General features: G+C 35.2%; 1 protein-coding gene across 2 annotated transcripts in view; it reads left to right on the top strand.

Moving 5' to 3' along the window:
• LOC134529515 (uncharacterized) overlaps positions 1-19,231 on the top strand; it is a 120,640-nt gene that overhangs the window by 11,559 nt on the left and 89,850 nt on the right. For both annotated transcript variants that reach the window (XM_063363680.1, XM_063363681.1), the window contains exon 2: positions 16,907-17,185. In XM_063363680.1, the coding sequence (XP_063219750.1) occupies positions 16,907-17,185 (279 nt within the window). The remainder of the gene's footprint in view (positions 1-16,906; positions 17,186-19,231) is intronic.

Below are 19,231 nucleotides of genomic sequence, written 5' to 3'. Positions count from 1 at the left end.
GTACTATATTTTAAACATCAAAATGGCAATTCATAAAGATAGTTTAGTAATATAATAAATAATCATTATTTTACTTACAGCACTCACGGAACAAAGAGGGACTGCACAACTAACATGAAAATAAGTAAAGCTACAATAAAAGAAACATGTTTAAATAATACCTACCAACTCTTGCATGCTAACATTGAAAAAAATATAATTATAGCCATATTAAGGCAATTTAAACATAACAAAGGTAAACTAACATAAAAAGTATAAAGTAAATATGCATATTGTACCTATATAACATTATGCTTAAAAAACGTAATTACGAACGATAGTACATTACAAAAATATATTACTCCAACTATGACAATTTATGCTCATCAGTTATTGAAAACACCACTATAGTAAAAAAAGTACATATATATATATACACATACATATATATACACACACACATACATATATATATATATATACACACACACATATCTGAAAAGTTTGTAAAATTTACATTTGTAATATTACAATGACTTTAGAAAACATTAGAAAGCAATCACTTATTCAAACAAAATAATATTTGTTTCTACAACAATAATAGATCATTTTAGGGTCATCTTTTTTTTATTACCTAAACAGTATAATTAAAGAGAGAGAACATAAATTCAACTATTTTAGATGGATATTGTACAAAAAAAAACACTCTAATCACAACTTATATCTCAGCACAAAAATCTAGAAACATCTTACAGTAGTTATTTACATTTCAATTAAGCAATTTACAGCTGATTTTAGATTGTTACTAAAAAAAATTGTCATTTAAAACACACCTAAAAACTTAGCACAAAAATCTAGAAATATCTTACAGTGAATCAATTGTCACATTTCAAACACATCAACGGGAGCACTGAAAATGTACCTCATTCTGGCTCCTTGCTGCACCATTAGTGGTGAAGGTAGAATACAGTGAACTTGGCACACATTAATGTTCGAGACATCATCATCTTTTGCTACAAAAGTCTTTTTGGAACTATCTGTAGACTTCATACCCAATACTTGAAGTTCAGTTCCTTCTACCTTTTGTATGATGCATAAATATCTGTAATTAGTTACTTTTCGTTTCACTCCCTGAAATGTGACGAGGAAAAAGAATCCTGGTCGCAAGTTATCTTTGTTTGGCTCTTGAACATCAAGAATGCCTTCTTCACTGGATTCGCTGCACTCGCATGATGAGTCTAGTCATGGAGGATCATCTTCTGATGATGTGTATTGTTGGGATGATCTCTGAGCCTGAGCTGTAGCGGCCATCATAACTTTTTCCATCTTCTTCCGATTTCTTTTAGCAATCCTCTCTTCCTTTTTTTGTTGTGCTTCCTTCTTTTTTTCTTCTTTTCGCCTATAATATTCTTGCCATAGTTTTGAACTTGCCACTGTCGGGATGTTTTCTCTTGGTGCTCTTTTACTTTTCTTATGTTGAGGCCCAGGCCAAAATAAAGAGCGCTTGAAAGGAGAGGGGATTATCTTCCCACTTGTAGTCACAGCAGGCAATGGACCTGAGGAAACAGAAGGGCCAGGTACATTGCCAGATGTTGTGACTGCTTGATCAATATTTACTGATGATATTGAAGGACCAGTTTCAGCAACAATTGTTACAACTGTCTGATCAACCTGTAATGGTAACACTGAAGAAGAAGACTCATTAGGTTTTGTAGCTGCCTTTTCAACATGTTCTGGCAAGGCTGAAGGACCAGGTAATTAAATCTGTGGTTGCCTGATCAATATGCATTGGTGAGACTGAAGGATCAGGTACATTATCAGATGTGACTGGCTGAGCACCAAGTGTCAAAGAAAGAAGTGAACTTCCTGCTGCTATGCGATCTTCAAGTGGTGGTGTGTTGGAAGTGGTATTTTGCTGGTCATCTTTGTTCGTAAGATTTTGTAGATACTTCCATAATTGGAATAAGGAAGTATCCTCTCCAGACATCTTCAGTTTATTTAAACTGATGCAATTTCTCTGCTCCTAGGAAAGTTTCAAGGTGCTGTGAAACTGAACTAGTAGATTCCAACTGCGATGCTACCACTTTAACAGCAGCTTTTGGAATCACCTTAGTGACATCAATTGCTGAAGCATCCCATGGAAAAAGGCCCACATGCTCGAAAAGCACTTTCCAAGTCTTTTGACTGTTTGCATTTGTTGATGGTGTCGTCTAGCAATTTCGCAAAGTCTTTCTTTTTCAGAGTTGTGTCTTCTATGTTTGAGATTCTTTCTATTCTCCATTCGTGAACTGCTTTCTTCCACCCACTCTTCAAAGGTTTAAACACACCAACATCCATTGGTTGAAGAATGTGTGTGGAATTGGGCAATAATGCTACACAAACAATACTGTGTTGTGCACAAAATTTACTAGTGTGTGTAGAGTCAGGTGCGATGAGTGTCCATCAATGAAAAATAAAACTGGTAAAACAATATTTTCCTCTACCAGCCATGGGTAAAATATGTTGCTCATGTATTCAAAAAACACCTCTCCCGTCATCCATCCATTGAGAGATTTCCCAATGCCCCAATGTGCAGGCATTGAGGAAACAATGTCTTGAGGAAGACGTTCATACTTGAAACAAACTAGAGGGGGACATACTTTTCCTGCTGCAGTTCCGGTGATCAAAACGGTGAGGCATTCCTTGTTGTCTGTATTTACTTGCTGGTAGATACTTTTGTCACCCTTTTGAGCCAAAACCTTGCTGCCTTTTGGATTTAGAAAAAATGCTGTCTCATCTGCTTTAAAAATTCTGTTTGGGTCTAACAATGATGATTGCAGCCCATTTTCATTTACATGTCAACCTCCTGAAACCAAGCCTTTATATTTTCATGGGCAACACTCGCCCGACTTGCTGTTAAATTTTGGGGCGTTCGTAATGAGAGGGTAGGATTTCTTTTGATAAAAGAATCACACCATTTCCTTCCTGGGCGGCCTCCTTTAAAAGGAATGTCTCGTTTCAGTTCCTTCACTAGTTGCTGAACACTGTTCTGCAAGTCCTCTCTTGTGACAGGAAAACCTGCTTTAGCAAGTGTAACTGCCCATTCCACTAACAAACCGTCTTCCTCTTCTGTTAAAAATTAATCTGGGCCCATCTTCCTACCCAAGGGCGATTTGCCTTTGTGTTTATCGGACAATGTGTTTCTTGGCACACCATTGTTTTCCGCTGCTCGTTTTATACCTACTCATACCATTCGCTACATCTTTAAGAGCAGCTTCCATGGCTGACTCTTCATACAACAGTATTTTCCGTTTGGGCATTTTGCCCTGTAATTAAAGAATGAGACACATTATAATGTTTAATTTACTTATTAATGTCAAAATATGTATCAAATGACCCCTAAATTAATGTAAACAACAATGCCTACACAATTTCTGCAATCAATAAAGTAAATTAATTTCTGACCCAGAAGTCATCATACACATGCATCGGAAGTCGTCATAGGGTGTAACTTAGCACAACTTTAAATAAAATATCAAATTTACCAGTGCTCGTCAGGTATGACGATCACTAGCAATACAAGGTTTTTATTGATCCAGTTTTCGTCACCCAAACTAAATCATACAAAGAAAATAAATTTTTTTAAATAAATACTTTCACCTCTTCAAGAACATTTAACCAACACATTCAGCACAAAACATCACGAATAAACATGAAAAATTACAGAATTAGAAGTAAAAATGTGCATTTACCTCCTTAGTGTTTTAGTATAGGAATTCCCCTATTTATCTTCACTGCTCCACCAACTTTTGATGCATGGACGTTTTTTGATTGAAAATAGGGTGTGTTCCGAAAACTATTGTGGTAATTTCAGCTAGGAAGTTGCTAGTGACGACCATTGGAGCAGTGACGAGTACCGGTGCACTTACCTTACACAAATATTTTTAAGAAAATGAAACTATTAGAATTACATATTTTTCTAGACCCTTATAATGTTTCGTGGTTTCGTGGTTGTGCATCAGTTTTTTCAGGCAAAGTGAAATTTTGTTAGACAGGTGATACAACTACCATTTAGGATTCCAAATCCAATAATTAAGTTACATAGAACCCCGAATTTACGTATGCTTAGGTTTTACGAGGGGTGGCAAGGGGAGACAAGATGGTTTGTCTCTTGGAAGAATATTAGCCAGGGGATGGAGAGGTAAGTCATGTCATGATGACGCCGGCCGCCGTCGCGCCAGCCAGCCGGACTAGTGTCGTGCGCCCACTTATTTTGTAGAAGCTACCATCGCCACATTTCTAAACACGTCAGATTTATTTTACTCCTCTTATAGGAACATAATTTAGAGTATTAAAGACCATACAAAATAAATGTTGTGCGTTAGTGAATGCTTGTGAGTAGGTGTGGCAAAAATAAACCAATGAAAACATTAGCATTCACTTGTGCCTTTCTTGCGTGTGCTGTAACTTGTCCTCAATTGTTTTACATTGGACTCTCCGTTCTGTGCCCTCCCTTTTCTATGGTTCATTCTTATGTAGTTGGCTCGTGTGTTATAATGCTTTATCTGCTTGTCTGTCAAGTTGGTTTATCTGTATCTGTAGCTGTGTTTATTGAGTTAGTGAATGTATCTGCGATCATCTGAATGTTCCTGTTCTGGAATCTTTAATTTTTATTAAGTAAACTGCATTAATAATGAAGAGACAAGCTTCTATTCAAAACTTTTTTTACGAAAAAACAGAGTGTAAATAGACCTGTTAGTGACAGTGCTGACGTTGACTGTGCCAGTAACAATGTTTCTTCTGGTGTCGCAAGTACTAGTGCCGTTGATCCAGCACCAGCTGCGAAAGACTTCAAGCAAGTAAGAAAAAAAATATATTATATTGGAAACTATTGTCAAAGCAATTCCGTTCGTTCGTTAACGAATGAAGAAAAAATACGCTTGTAGAAAATATTTGGAAACCTTATCCTGTATACAAATTTCCTTCTACTTCTAGTAGTTCTTCTAGTTCAAATCATACTAGATCTTTTCAAATGAAATGGCTAGAAGAATTTGAGTGGTTAGCTTTCTCTGAAGAAAAATCAGGGTCTTTTTGTAAATATTGCGTAATATTTTCGCACTCCAAAAGTGTAGGAAAAGGAGATCACCAAGAAACAAGGAAATTTTTTGTAAACACGAAAATTGCACGTACCATGAAACATCATTTTCAATTGCTGAAAACACAAAATCAATTGTTACAAAAAAAACTGAGTGTGTTATATATCAAGTCAATCCTCAAAGGAGATTGAATATTGAAAAAACAGGGAAAGACTGATCCCTATCATAAAAACAATAAGATTTTGCGGAAGACAGCAAATCGCACTAAGAGGTCATAGTGACAGTGGACGTATAAGCCTAGAAGAGCCTGAAAATAATGACGAAAATTTTCAATCACTGCTGAGATACAGAGCAAACAGTGGCGATAATGACCTAAATGACCAGTTAATGAACAGTGGAGGGAGGAGCATATACACTAGTTCTTTTATTCAAAACGAACTCATTTACACGTTTGGTCATTTAATCCAATCCCAAATTGTGAAAAATGTCAGGAAGTCTATTTTTTATTCCGTTTTAGCAGATGAAACAACTGACATTGGCCAAATAGAACAGTTTTCTCTTTGTGTACGGTATGTTGAAGACCAATCATACAATATTAGAGAAGATTTCCTAACTTTTGTCCCTGTTTATGACGTTACTGGTGCAGGCTTAGCAAACACAGTGTTAGAGACCTTGTCAAATTTAGGGCTTGACTTAAAGAAAATGAGAGGTCAAGGATATGATGGCGCTGCCACAATGAGAGGGCAATTCAGAGGGGTACAAGCTGCTATCAAAGGAAAACTACCACTAGCTTTGTACACACATTGTTCTTCACATAGTCTAAATTTGTGTTTGTCAGATGCAAGTAAAATTCCTTCTATAAGAAATTGTATGGGCGTTATCAAAGAAGTCTGCGGAGGCTTCCATATGTCAGCTAAAAGAACTGAAATATTGAAATCAACAATATCTGACTGTTGTCCTGAACAGAAAAAAAAAAGAAACTTATCTCTTATGTGAAACACGATGGGTGGAAAGGCACAACTCAGTGATTTTATTTAAAGATATTTTAGAACCAATTCTCTTCTCTCTTTTGAAAAAAGAAGAAGAATCAAGTGACTCAGCACCTAAGGTACATGCTCTTAGTAGTTCTATCAGTCAATTTCAATTTCTTGTTAAATTTTTTTTTGAGCCAGATGCTGTCAACTACACACATCTGTGAACCTTCAAAGAAAAAACATAGATCTTTCTCAAGCCATTGCAAATGTTACAAGTGTCTTAGATCTGCTATCTAAACAAAGGGAAAATGCCAATGACAACTTCAAATCCCTGTATGCTCAAGTAAAGGAATTTGCTACAAAACTCGACATTAATGAAGAGATTCCTAGAGTTTGTCGCCTTCAAACAGCCCGCAACAACGTCCCTTACAGCACAGAAGAATAGTACCGACGAGCTGTTTATGTACCTTACCTTGATGATTTTTGTAATTCACTGAAGGAACGCTTTGAATCTCACAAGGATACAGTTTCATCCTTACAACAAATCCTTCCAGAATTTTGTATCAAAACAGATTTATGTTCATTGGAAGCTGTTTTCAATTTCTACGAAGATGATTTGTCACATAGAGAGGTCGTGCAAAGTGAGTTTATGTTGTGGAAAGAAAAGTGGAGTCAGGAAAAATCAGAAAATCTTCCCAAAACAGCCACTAGTTCTCAAGAAAAGTGTGACAAGACTTTCTTCCCTAACATTTATAATCTCTTGAAACTGCTAGCAGTTCTGCCTGTTTCTGTCGCAACCGTGGAAAGAAGTTTCTCAAGCTTAAGAAGATTGAAGACTTACTTAAGAAATACCACATCAGAAACTAGGCTTAATGGATTAGCATTACTTTCAATCCATAGAGACATTAAAATAAGCAATGAAGAAGTTCTTGATAAATTTGCTAGTATACCAAGAAATCTGGACTTCGTTTTGTAAACTTTACATAAAAAGCGAATTTTTAAAATGAATTTACATCATTACACCCTTTTCACAGCTCCAAAATAATAAACCAACATTCTTTTTCATTGTACAAAATTTACTGTTGTTGGGACAAGAGGGAAAAAAATCTTTACTAAAAAAAGGTAACACATTAAGTAAAAAAAGAAAAAGTAAAGGAAAAGGGAAATTAATATAAACGTGAATACAATTAAATGTTAAATACACACGTTTTTCAAAACAACGCACATTTTTCAAAACAACGTGCTATTATATAATAAAGAATCAATGCAGTTCTGTTATAAAAATAACCGAAAACATAAATAAATATAAATAATAAATATATTGTATAGTCCTAAAACTTTCCTCAAAACCCTTTGTGAACTATACATAATCATTAAATGATAGTTGATTAAAAAAAAAGCAAGCATGAATAATGGTAAGCTCGGTCATATTGCCCCCCCCCCCCCCCCCCCCCCCAAAAAAAAAAAGGTAGTATAAGATGAGTAGCATTAGGATACAAGGCCACCAACTCAGTACCATGTTCTGAACAGAAGCGGCTGACTTCCAATGACAAATGTGATGCATGACCATCCACGAAAAAGATAACAGGCAGGGGTATGTTTTTTTCAAGGAGCCATTTATGAAATACATTTGCCACATATTCAAAGAATAGTTCGTGGTTCATCCACCCACTTTCAGATCTACCAATAGCCCAGCTTTGCAGAATACTTTCTGCAATGTGGGCAGGAACAAGAGTGTATCTGAATACCACCATTGGGGGAGCAAGAGTGCCTTCAGCATTACCATTCATTAAGACTGTCAAACATTCCTTTTCATCATTCCCTACACCTTGATAAACATTGTTATCTCCCCTACCTGCCCCTTTCCTCCATTGAAATTAGAGGTAGGAAACTAAAGCACAATGTGCATACAGAGTTGATTATTGTATTTTTTCCATTCATCTAAATTCATCCTTTAAGGGGGTGAAAATGGGTGTAGTTTGGTTTATCCCTTTCTTTATATTTATGCCTCTTTTTACGATCATGTTAACATCTTGAACTCATGCATTTTTTCATGTAAACTGCACCACCAAATTTTTTGCTTCCACGTTTGATGGGCAAGCGACGAGATCGTCTTCTGAACAAGCCGAGAGATGGTTGCTCTAATATTTGTTGCTACATATTACATCGCGTCTCGCTCAGTGTGGCCATCAACATAACACATTGTTTTACTCCCAAGTGTCTCGTCATGTCTTGTCTCATCCAGTGTGGTTAAGCCCTAAAGCAGTGATTGCTGATAAAAAATTATTGTATTGAAATTGAATACTTTAATAATTTTTTCATGTTGGGTTAATTACACTATAAGATTGTACCTGTCATACCCGTAACAAGAGAATGGCCCCATACCAACATACTGTAAAACTATGGCGGGCCGGATATGGATAATGACTGGCTGGATTGGACCGTTGTTTGCCCACGGGCCATAGTTTGGAGGTCCCTTTTTGAGAGTTATGGCTTGAAGTTTTAAAGATACGCTAATACTATCACTGACTTTTATTCTTTGTGCATAACATCATGCAGTTACAAAGAGAATAATTCTGTAGCCTTTTCTAGAGAATGCTTTAATAATTTCTGTAATTTGATTTTTCTTTGCTGTTGTCACAGTGCATTATGAAAGTATGATAAAACTGTAAAAATAAATTGTTAAATATATTTTACGTACTAACCATTGCCTTGAAACATACCTGTTCCTAGGTTTTCATCAATTAAAAATTAATACAGAATAAAATACATCATAACAATATCAAGAATAATGTTAAATTATATTACTGTGCATTTTCCCCGTAAACTAAAGTGTGTAACAAACACATGCAAGTGGATGAAGCATAGTTCCCTAATTTTTTTGTAATTACACAAGGCAATTACATCTCTTATCTCCCTTCACTGGCTGTATATTATTCCATTATTCTTTTCAGAGTTAATTTTACATAATTACATGATAGTTCACGGCATGGTGAAATACTGCAATGTCTACATATGAAATAGTTATGCAGTATTTAACTCTCTGCTACACAGCACCCAGAGCATTGCATGCACAAAAAACACACACACACTACACGTCAGTTTATTGTGCTACTTAGCTTTGTCTGGGTCTGTGTTGCATCTCAGTGCAACTGCACTTGTGGCCAACAAATTTCCAATGCTGGTTCACAATTTTCCTGCAGAACTATATGTCTTGTCATGCAGTACATTACAATAAAAGTGACTAGTATTGTTTACAATAAATGTAAGCATCTACCTATTGCATACTACTATGTAAACAGTTTATTATTGTTAATGATAAATATGTTGCGTACTAAGTTACTTAATAACTCTCATATTTGCAACTGTTTCAAGAGTTATCTGCAAATGAATCGCTCCATTTAAAAAAGAGCCTTAGTTAAGATTTTACGCAAATTGAGTTATTACCAGATACATGCTCCTTGAGAATATAACAGTGCTCTACTTCAAAGATAACTCAGTCTCATGCTCTGAAAGCAGATCACAGACATGTCAGTTTCACGATTACATAGAAAAAGGCACTCTGTGACTGAGGCCTTTTTTATGTATACCATTGGCAACACTACAGCAGTTATGTCGCAATATTTGTTTTGTTTTTGTTCCTGCCAAAACTTAGCTGTTAGATTTGTTGTTTGTTAGTGAATGGTTAATATTTTATTGTATTAAATGGAAGAAGATTGTCTCGGGTGCAAGAAGTGACTGCTAGATCCATCATTTTTGAGTAACAACAAAAGTAATCATTCACGATTAAGGTCCATGCACAAATTCAAAGAATAATACTTTTAGCAGTAGTAATTTGTTTATTCTTGTCAAAATGTATTTTGTCATTTGAGATTGATAATGTTCCACTCTGATTTAATCAACTGACGTATTGCAAGTTTGTTTTGTTCAAAATACATTTAGCCATTAATAAAATAAACTTTTGCATAGAGGAAAGAAAGTTTATTTAAATCTTTATGTCTGAAGTGGTGGTACAGTTTTTGATGCTTATTGGTTTTAAATCAATGCAGTATACTACTATTGATCATATGGCATTAGTCTGAAGTGTATTTGATAGCATTTTACGAGAAAAAGTTTCTAGAAACGGCAGTTCTGCTTGGTGCATGGGTGCATGACACACCAGGTTTTTGTTAGGTGATCTGGTTCCCTTTGTGGTGCACTGTGTGGCGCTGGCTTTCTCTGTGATATTGTGTCTGGCATTAACTCCTAACAATGCTCCCATTTGTCATCATATCGCTGCATCTTTCTCTGGCCCTCGCATCTCTTGATTTCTGGCCACTCCCAACCATAAAAACACGACCCCTGGCAACATCTAGGTGGCAGATAAATAACATCTGTTTACAGCATAGTTGGATAGCTACGAGATCTTTCCTCAGCCACTCGCACAGGCTATATAAGTGCATCAGCCAATCAGTTTAGACAGTTTTTGTTTCAGTGATACTTGTGTGTTAATATGACTACAGTCTCAATGCGATGAGAAAGATAGGGTTCACAGATGATGAGAGGAAGGCGTACAAATTGGTAGTGGTTAAAGAGTCTTCTGGGACTGTTGCAGAGACAAGGACCATCAAGCTAGTGAGTTGCTGTCGAGTCAGACTCCAGTAACATTTGTAAATAGTAGCTTAGTTAGTTAATTGAACCGACTTTGGACCAGATTAAATGTATACCTAAGCAAGATATTGAAGAAGATTGTGTAAATATTAGTGAATTAATATACACATATCCCTAACTTAGCACGACTAATTCATTCCTAAAAATGCTTGTGTTATTCGAAATCTCATATTCTGAAGCATTAGTTTACATAAATAGCAAGGCTAATTTATTTAATGTGGTCCAAAATTCTGTAGGAAAATATACTTTTTGTAATATAAATGCATTGAATAACACTCAACTATAAATATGTCACACCGTTTATCTTGATATACCTCCCATCGCACTTTGTATGACAAATACGACATCACGTAACGGGAGATATGTGGTTATGTACTTTATTGTCAGTCGGCTGGCTGAAATGCCTACCCGGGCATGACCTTCAACTCACGTCGCGTACCTTTCCAAACCATCCTTTACTGACAGTGAAACCGATATTACTGTCTGGATAGTTACATTTTAATTTTTCAAAAATTAAAGTGCTTATTCCTGTATCACCACCTGGTTCACACCAATCCTGTCAGACCAATGATTAATTTTTTCATTCCATCATTCATTTAACAACCTTTTCCACGTGAATCATCTGTTCATTTCTGTTCCGGTATCTAATGTCAAATATATTCCTGCTAATACAACCAACAGCATCAGACTTATACAAACTTTTGGTAAGAGTCCTTATTTCGTACGATTGTGTGCACAGTTGACTTGCTTGAAACTAAAGTGCAACCAACATAAGCGCTTAAAACTAAAGTGCGACCAACATAAGCGCTTAAAACTAAAGTGCGACCAACATAAGCGCTTAAAACTAAAGTGCGACCAACATAAGCGCTTAAAACTAAAGTGCGACCAACATAATCACTTAAAACTAAAGTGCGACCAACATAAGCGTGGCCTTCACGACAATCTGCACGCCGTAATACTTCTAGTTTTGTCTCAAATACTTGAACACGGTGCATTATGAGTGATAAAGCACGTACAGTTACCAGCATCTGAATGGGCAGATTTTGCTTTTCTTTGAGTGAATTCCCTGCCACTGGCTAGACTGAGTTCACGGCCCGGTTTTTGGCCAGATGACAACGGTACAGCACAGCACGGCGGCATAAGCGCGGACGTAAAACATTTGGTCCTTTACACTCCATAGCTGCAATTTAACTTGCCATAGCTGATGTTTGTACAACAGCCGATAGCGTAGACAGACCTGCACGTGCATCTCTTCCCCCCTTGTTTGGCTAACTGTATCCCACGGCACATCTGTTTACAGAAGTTGAAACAGACTTTGTGGCGTTGTGCTGGACTTTTTTTTTTTGCCTGCCGATATTTCGTGCTAACTGAAATTTACAGACGTGCTATTCAAGACTGGGGCAGTAAAATTCACATAGCGCTAAATGAATCCGCGCTATTGAAGAAGTGCTAATTGAGGGATAGGTGTACAGTAGTGTCTCAGTTACCCTTATCCAAACCGACCTTGTAGATTATTTAGTCTGTAGTTCCTATTGAACCCTAACTTTAATTAAATACATAAATTTTTATGCAAAAATTCATATTCCGTTCTTTCATTTTATTTAGCATTAGATCTAAATTATAATAATGTTCAGACCTGAACCACACCACATCTGATGGTGATAAAATTGAAAGTATACAAAATAAACTAATTAAATTTATTACTCAAAAACATTTTTCTAAACCTATTTTAGCTTATGTTTCTGAACACAGAACATATTATTCACTGTTTGTATATAATTGTTATAGCTCTAAAAATAAAGTGTAAATATTTTTTTGATAATTACAGGGCTTGTAACAAGTCACTTTTTTCACTTTTTTTCCCCTTTTTTTGCGTGTGTCACTTTTTGTCACTTTTTCACTGCATTGGTCACTTTTCTTCACTGTTTCCAGTGTATATTGGATTGGATATAATATTTTATTATGTAAGTATAAGGATAAGGTACATGGAGGCTTGCTGTACTTCAAATATGCTCAAGTAAGTAATATAATATTCAACTTCTATGTACGTAATTTGTTTTGCCCCAATGAATGTTTTCTGAGGGGCGTATGCTCCCATGCTGTCATAATCCAGCATGGTGTAGCATTTTATTTCAGGACTTAACAGCTATGCTGAATTAGTAAAAGACAAAATAAGCCCCTATCTTACATTTTAAACATTAAGTAGTAAATTGGCTACTGTAATATTATAATACTAACATTTTCTTATTCATTAAAAACTTGCATTAAATTGAAAGTGAGTTATGTATATGTTTTGTTGGGCAACTGTGGTGTAATAATACTTAAAATTAATGTGTTTACTGCTTTGTAGATAGGGCTGATAAGAAAATTTTTGCATGTGCAAGTGTAATGTGTGTGTTTAAGTCTCTTGATTTTCTATCACTATTTACATTTTATTGTTATAGCTCCTTATTATAGCTAATTTATTATAGTATAGATAAGCCTGAATGAATTGTGGTGTTGTGTGTTTTAACATTATATCTTCTTTGTTTCAGATTTCATAATTAGTGTGCTGAAGTGGCTTATAATTTGAAATGGGAAAGTGTAAATTTCAATCTTCGTGGCTGGAAAGAGATGACTCTGAAGGACATTTGGTGAAAGAGTGGGGAAAAAGATGCAGTGATAGTGAACTGATGTGCATAGTATGTGACAAATCGATAAATGTGAGCAAAGGTTTTCAGGCAATAGCACAACATGCATCCATGTTAAAACACAGACAAAATTTTAAAATCAAGCAGGCATCTAACCAACTTCACCTCACAGTTTCACCCCTATCCTGTTCATCTGCCCTGTCTTCTTCAAGTGGTGGAACAGTGCTGTTGTACAATAACAGAGACAGAACTACAGCAGCTGAGCTTATGTGGTGTTTAAAGTGTGTTGCTTCTGACTATTCATTTTCTTCATGCAATGGACTGCAAGAAACATTTAAAGTTATGTTTGGTGACAGTGTGTTGCAAGACTTCTCGTTAGGAAATAACAAGGCTCATTACTTGGTTAGTGATGCTTTGGGTCCGTACTTCAAAAAACTTCAAATGCAAGATATGGTAGGTTCCTACTTTACTTTACTTTATGACGAAACCACAAATTCGTCTGGAATGAAGGAGCTCCAAACTGGTGTGCGGTATTGGTCAAATACTCAAAACAAAATTGTTTTCAGTCATTTAGAAACCTTTTACATAGGTACAGCAACTTCTTCAGTCATCGTAGAAAAGCTGAATGATGCTTTGAACAGTTATATGCTTCCTTTGTTCAATTTGCTGATGCTTGGATCTGATGGTCCTAATGTCAATAAGTCAGTTGCTCGAAACTTTAATGACACCTGTGTATTGAATAAAAGAAAGCCATTGATTGACATAGGTACCTGCAACATCCACACAATCCATAATGCATTTCTTAAAGGCATTTCGGAATTTGGGGAAGATGTTTCAGAACTTGTTTTGGATATACACAATTTTTTTGATGGATGGCCAGCTCGGAGAAGTGATTTCATGGAAATGCAGACATCTTTGAAGCTCCCAAAACATAATTTTGTAAAGCATTGCTCAAGTCGGTGGCTCACATTATGTTCAGCAGCAAAAAGGTTACAAGAGCAGTGGACTGCTGTGCGTAAGTATTTTTTGAGCTACATCCCCCCAAAAAAACCAAAATTAATGGAAACCCCACGCTACTTGAAAATTGTCCGTCAAGTGAAAAAGCCTACAATCAAAGCTCAAATATTGTTTGTAATTTCAAGTGCAACATTGTTTAACAGTGTAACAGAGTTTTTTCAGAGAAATGAACCTCTAATTCATCTGCTTCATTCCCGACTTGAATTATTAGTTACTACCTTACTTGGAAGAATCTGCACCACAGACTGTCTAAAGAATTTAAAACTAGACTGTGTTGAAGATGTGTTTTGTACACATAATTTGCTTCCCATTAATGATATTGTTGTTGGGGATGAAGTCAGAAATGCCTTGAATGGTACATCTGAAAAGGAAAGGAGTTTATTCTTCTTGGGTGTTCAAAAACATTTCACTGAAAGTATAAAGCACATTGTCAAAAAGTCATCACTTGGTTCTGCTCTTCTCAAGATCTTATCCTGTCTCAATCTTGATAAAAGATGTTTACCAGAGAGCTATCATAGCCTACTTGAAATATCACGAGCTATGCCATGTGACGTCCCGAATGACTTGCTATTGGACGAATGGAAACTACTGCAAAGAGAGGAAGAAACCTCAACTGCATGTGTGTCGGTGGATGTGTACTGGACACAGTTCATGGAGCTGAAGAATGTATGCGGCAATGGTCCAAAGTACCCTAACGTAACCAAAATTGTGAAAGCAGCACTATCACTTTCACATGGTAGTGCTGATGTAGAAAGGGGGTTTTCATCTTCATGTAGGACTTTGACCACTGATCGGGCCTCAATGTCTGAAAGAACGTTAAATGCAATAATGACTGTAAAGAGTGCACTGAAAAAGTATGATAATAAACCATATCTGGTCCCTATTACGGATGAGCTCTTGAGAATGGGACGTGTTGCTTACAAGAGTTATAATGCCTACCTAGAAGAGAAAGAAAGGAGAGAGAAAAAAAAGTTACTGGAAGAACAGAAAGATCTAGAAAGAAAAGCAGAAGAAAAAGAACAATTAGAGAAGTTGAAAACTCAGAAAAGAACAATTGAAGAGGATGAGCAAAAGTTGAAGAAATGTAGGAAGGAATACGAAGAAATTGAAGGAAGTGGCTTAACACTTCTGGATGAAGCAAATGAAAGACTCATAAAAGCACTGAAGAAAAGAGACTTCAAAGAAGTTGCATTGGCCCAAGCAATGATTGAAGGGGCTAAAAAAGTCCAAGTTCAAGCTGCTGAAACAAAGCGTGTACATCAAACTTTGACTACATCAATAGAGAAAAAAAAACCAAGTTGATTAAAGACTTTTTTCAACAGTCATTAAAAAAGAAAGACTGAAGTTTTGTTTTGTATAGAAAATGTGTAAGTGTATTAAAATAGCTTTCTGTGTTTATGTATTTTATATTTTGAATTTTTATATTAGCCTTTCAATTTGATATATAAGTACTTGGGGTTTTTTATAAATTATTTTATATTGCAAATACTATATGCTTTATCTCATTCACTTGAATAAAATCACAATTGTTATTGAAACAATTTATTTAGGTTTCTATCTGCATTTGTATACTTTGTAATGGTTTATTAATAATAATGCTCTATAATAGTTCATATGTAATAATTAATGTATACTGGAAAGGATATTGTGTGTATTTGAACTCAATTGTTACAATGAAAACAAGTGAATAATCTTTAAGGTTGCTCATGTATGCAACATTTTAAATCATGTTGTTAAATGTATTATGTAAGTAATAAAACTAAAAGTTAAAAAGTAAATAAGGAAAATGGCAAGGGGTGGTTGGGGAGGACCATTTTCTTTATTTTGTTTTGTTTTTACACATATCACTTTGTCAATTTTTACTCCTTGAAAAGTCACTTAAAGTCACTTTTTTAAAAATCTGAAGTCACTTTTTCACTTTTTTTTAGCCTTTTACCTGTTACAAGCCCTGTAATTATAAATTGAGAGTTCTTCAAATCAACAGTCTATTATTGTTCTCATTGTGTTCAAAGCATAACAAAAATGATATTATTTATAGACTCATCTTCAGTTTTAATAAACTTGATTAAATATTTTGTTCTTTAATTCAGTTTATTTCATAAGTAACTATCAGTATATTATTTTTAAATGATGAATCATTTTTACAAATAATTTTAACCTTATCTATAGGTAATAAAATCATGCATCGTGTATGACCTTTTACTATCCATATATAATGTAAATTTGTGGTTATTTTAGTGTTTGTATTGTTTGGTGTAGTTCCTGCAAGTATGTGTAATGGCTGCTTGTGTGTGTTGACTATTTGCGTGCAGTGCCTACCTGTTGGGGTGCTTCCCTTCAGGTGGTGCCTGCCTGCTCAGGATGCCTGCCGGAAAGCAGTGCCAGTGACTACATTGTGCTATCGCTATATATTTTCTTGTGTCTCGTCCCAACTGTGGATGTGGATGTGACAAATAAAATAAATAACTAAAATAACTTACTTTGATTTGTTAGTGTGCAAACTGAGTATTAATAAAATTTACTGTAGAAGCATTATGTCTGTTTTGTTGGTATGTGTTATATATATGTATTTATTTTACAGCAGATCACCATTTTCTGATAGCATCATCAAGCAAGAGGTTCGGGATGATGGCTATGAAACATGTGGCGATCTAGAGCTACGATCTCAGTCGGATGGTCACAAGCTGATGAACCACCTCCACCTCACCGGGAATATGGGTGTCAAGTGCGAGCCACCAGAAGACCCTTATAGTTTTGTAGATGATGATCCAACACCAGGGCCTCAGCCTAGACCTCAGAACGTAGTCTCACAAATAATGCCCAAAAAACGAGGCCGCAAGAAAAAAATAATTCCAGACAGGTATGCTAGATTTTTATTGAAATTATTTAGTTGTTTTGTATGGAAACCAATTTATGATCTGCTTTTTTTGTATTCAAGAATTTGTGACTTTGTAGAGAAAATTTGTTTATAGATTATTTTAATTTTTTTTTTTCATGCACCTATGGCATGTTAGATTGATAGTACAATCCTTGCCAATAAATTTTCTTGACATGTTCAAGAAAAATTTGAAATATTTAGTTATAATTTGCAGTACTTGGAGTAGAAAATTTGTAATACATTTCATATCTAAACAGGACATAGGAAATTGGGTACAGTCCAACCAGTTTGATATTTTTATTGATCTGCATGAAGTAATACATGATTTGTTTCTGGTGGTTACAAGCTGTTGCCAGTTAATTAGTTTGCAAACTGTAACAAGGTATGAACCTTGGGAAACTATCTTGCTAAAAGGGTGGGAAAATAATCCAAATGGTAAATGACAGTAAAAACCCTTAAATTACAAAATAGAAGGTCGTGTTTTCAAAAAATGTTTCATAGATTGCTTTTTTCTAAAAGTCAATTCAGGACTAAGTTTTAACAAATTAAAACCTTTAAACCTAAGAATTCCATAAAGCTTGTATATTTTACCTAGAAGTTTGTTCAATAGTCAGGTTTTTGCTGAGTCCCCTAGGCAAGAAAATTTGCATTCTACTAACAAATTATAATTTTATTTAACAGTTTTATATGTTCTTAGCAATATTCTTATTAACTTTACAGATATATCAATAGCATTGGCATGTTATGAAGCAGTGTTTTAAATGTTTCCAAGAAAACAAGATGATGCGTGGTAATAAAACTGTTATGGTTCATTAATTAGATTTGCTAGTAGGACTGTGCGAGAATGCATTTTTTTTTTTTTTTTGCTTGAAGCTGGACTCAAAACTGCTGCTTTAACCCAAACCAAACTTAAGTTGTTTTAAAATAGGCTCAGATGTAATAGCATTTTATTATGAAACATTATTGAAACAACACAGTTAATTTGAATCATTTACTTCATATCTAAACAGTTAACTACTATTTCTTCAGAACCAACTTAGTATACTAAAAATTTGCTTCAGAAGACAGTAATTTTTGATTTTTTGGCATTATTTTAACATCTCGTTTGTTTTATACTGTTAGATAGAGTTGCTACGTAATACGTAAAAGGGTTTGGTACAGAGTGTACGTGGTAGGGGCCAAATAAAGATTTAAACATTAGGAAATTATGAAATTATGTAATTTCCGCAAATTTTTAACATTACTGTTTATCTGCACTGGCCATAAAAAAAAAGACACACTGCAATAATTAAGCTCCAGGATATTATTTTTTAGTATGACATTACTATGCAAAACTTATAGCAAGAAACTATCACATCATTTGTATTCAGTTGCGTCATTTGTTGATGTCCATATACTTAACTCATAAGCGAGCTGATGTAACAATGATAGGTTACATAAATTTTATTCAGCTGCTGATCCCCAAAATTTTAACTTCGATAAAAAAAAAGCAGATTTAAACACAAAGTTAACTGGAAAAAAAAATTATATTAGCTATTTAATTTTATCTTATGTTTTTATCACTATTAGACATCTGTACATAACTAAAAACTATTTTTCACAGGAATGAAGCATCATTAAAACGTAACATTTTTACCAGGGCTGACTCATTTACAAACTTCGTAAGTCAATACAGAGAACACTGGAGGGAGTTAAACGCAGGAGCCTTGCTATCAGGTTTTTGCAGCTTGGTCTGCTGCATGTTGCTTCTCTTATACTTGCCCGACGACTCTTAAATTTAACTAGTAGCTTGACGAGTGCACATCTAAATAAATTTGCTGGTCTCCGATATAATGTCACACACACAGATTTGTACCAGAAGTTTTTAGCACGGCCATGGTACACGTCAACTGCGGGTCTCAAAGATCTTGTGGTATTGATGTGTGCTCAATGCTTACAAGGAGGTAACTGCCTCAGAACACCAAGCATGGTGATGACATGATTAATTGGGCACTCTTTTGCTGTTTGCTACTGCGTTAGTGATGTATC

The sequence above is a fragment of the Bacillus rossius genome, chromosome 2, assembly GCF_032445375.1.
Source record: "Bacillus rossius redtenbacheri isolate Brsri chromosome 2, Brsri_v3, whole genome shotgun sequence".
NCBI lineage: Eukaryota > Metazoa > Arthropoda > Insecta > Phasmatodea > Bacillidae > Bacillus > Bacillus rossius.
The sequence above is the reverse complement of the archived record's forward strand: the minus strand, read 5'-3'. Positions and strand labels throughout refer to the sequence as shown.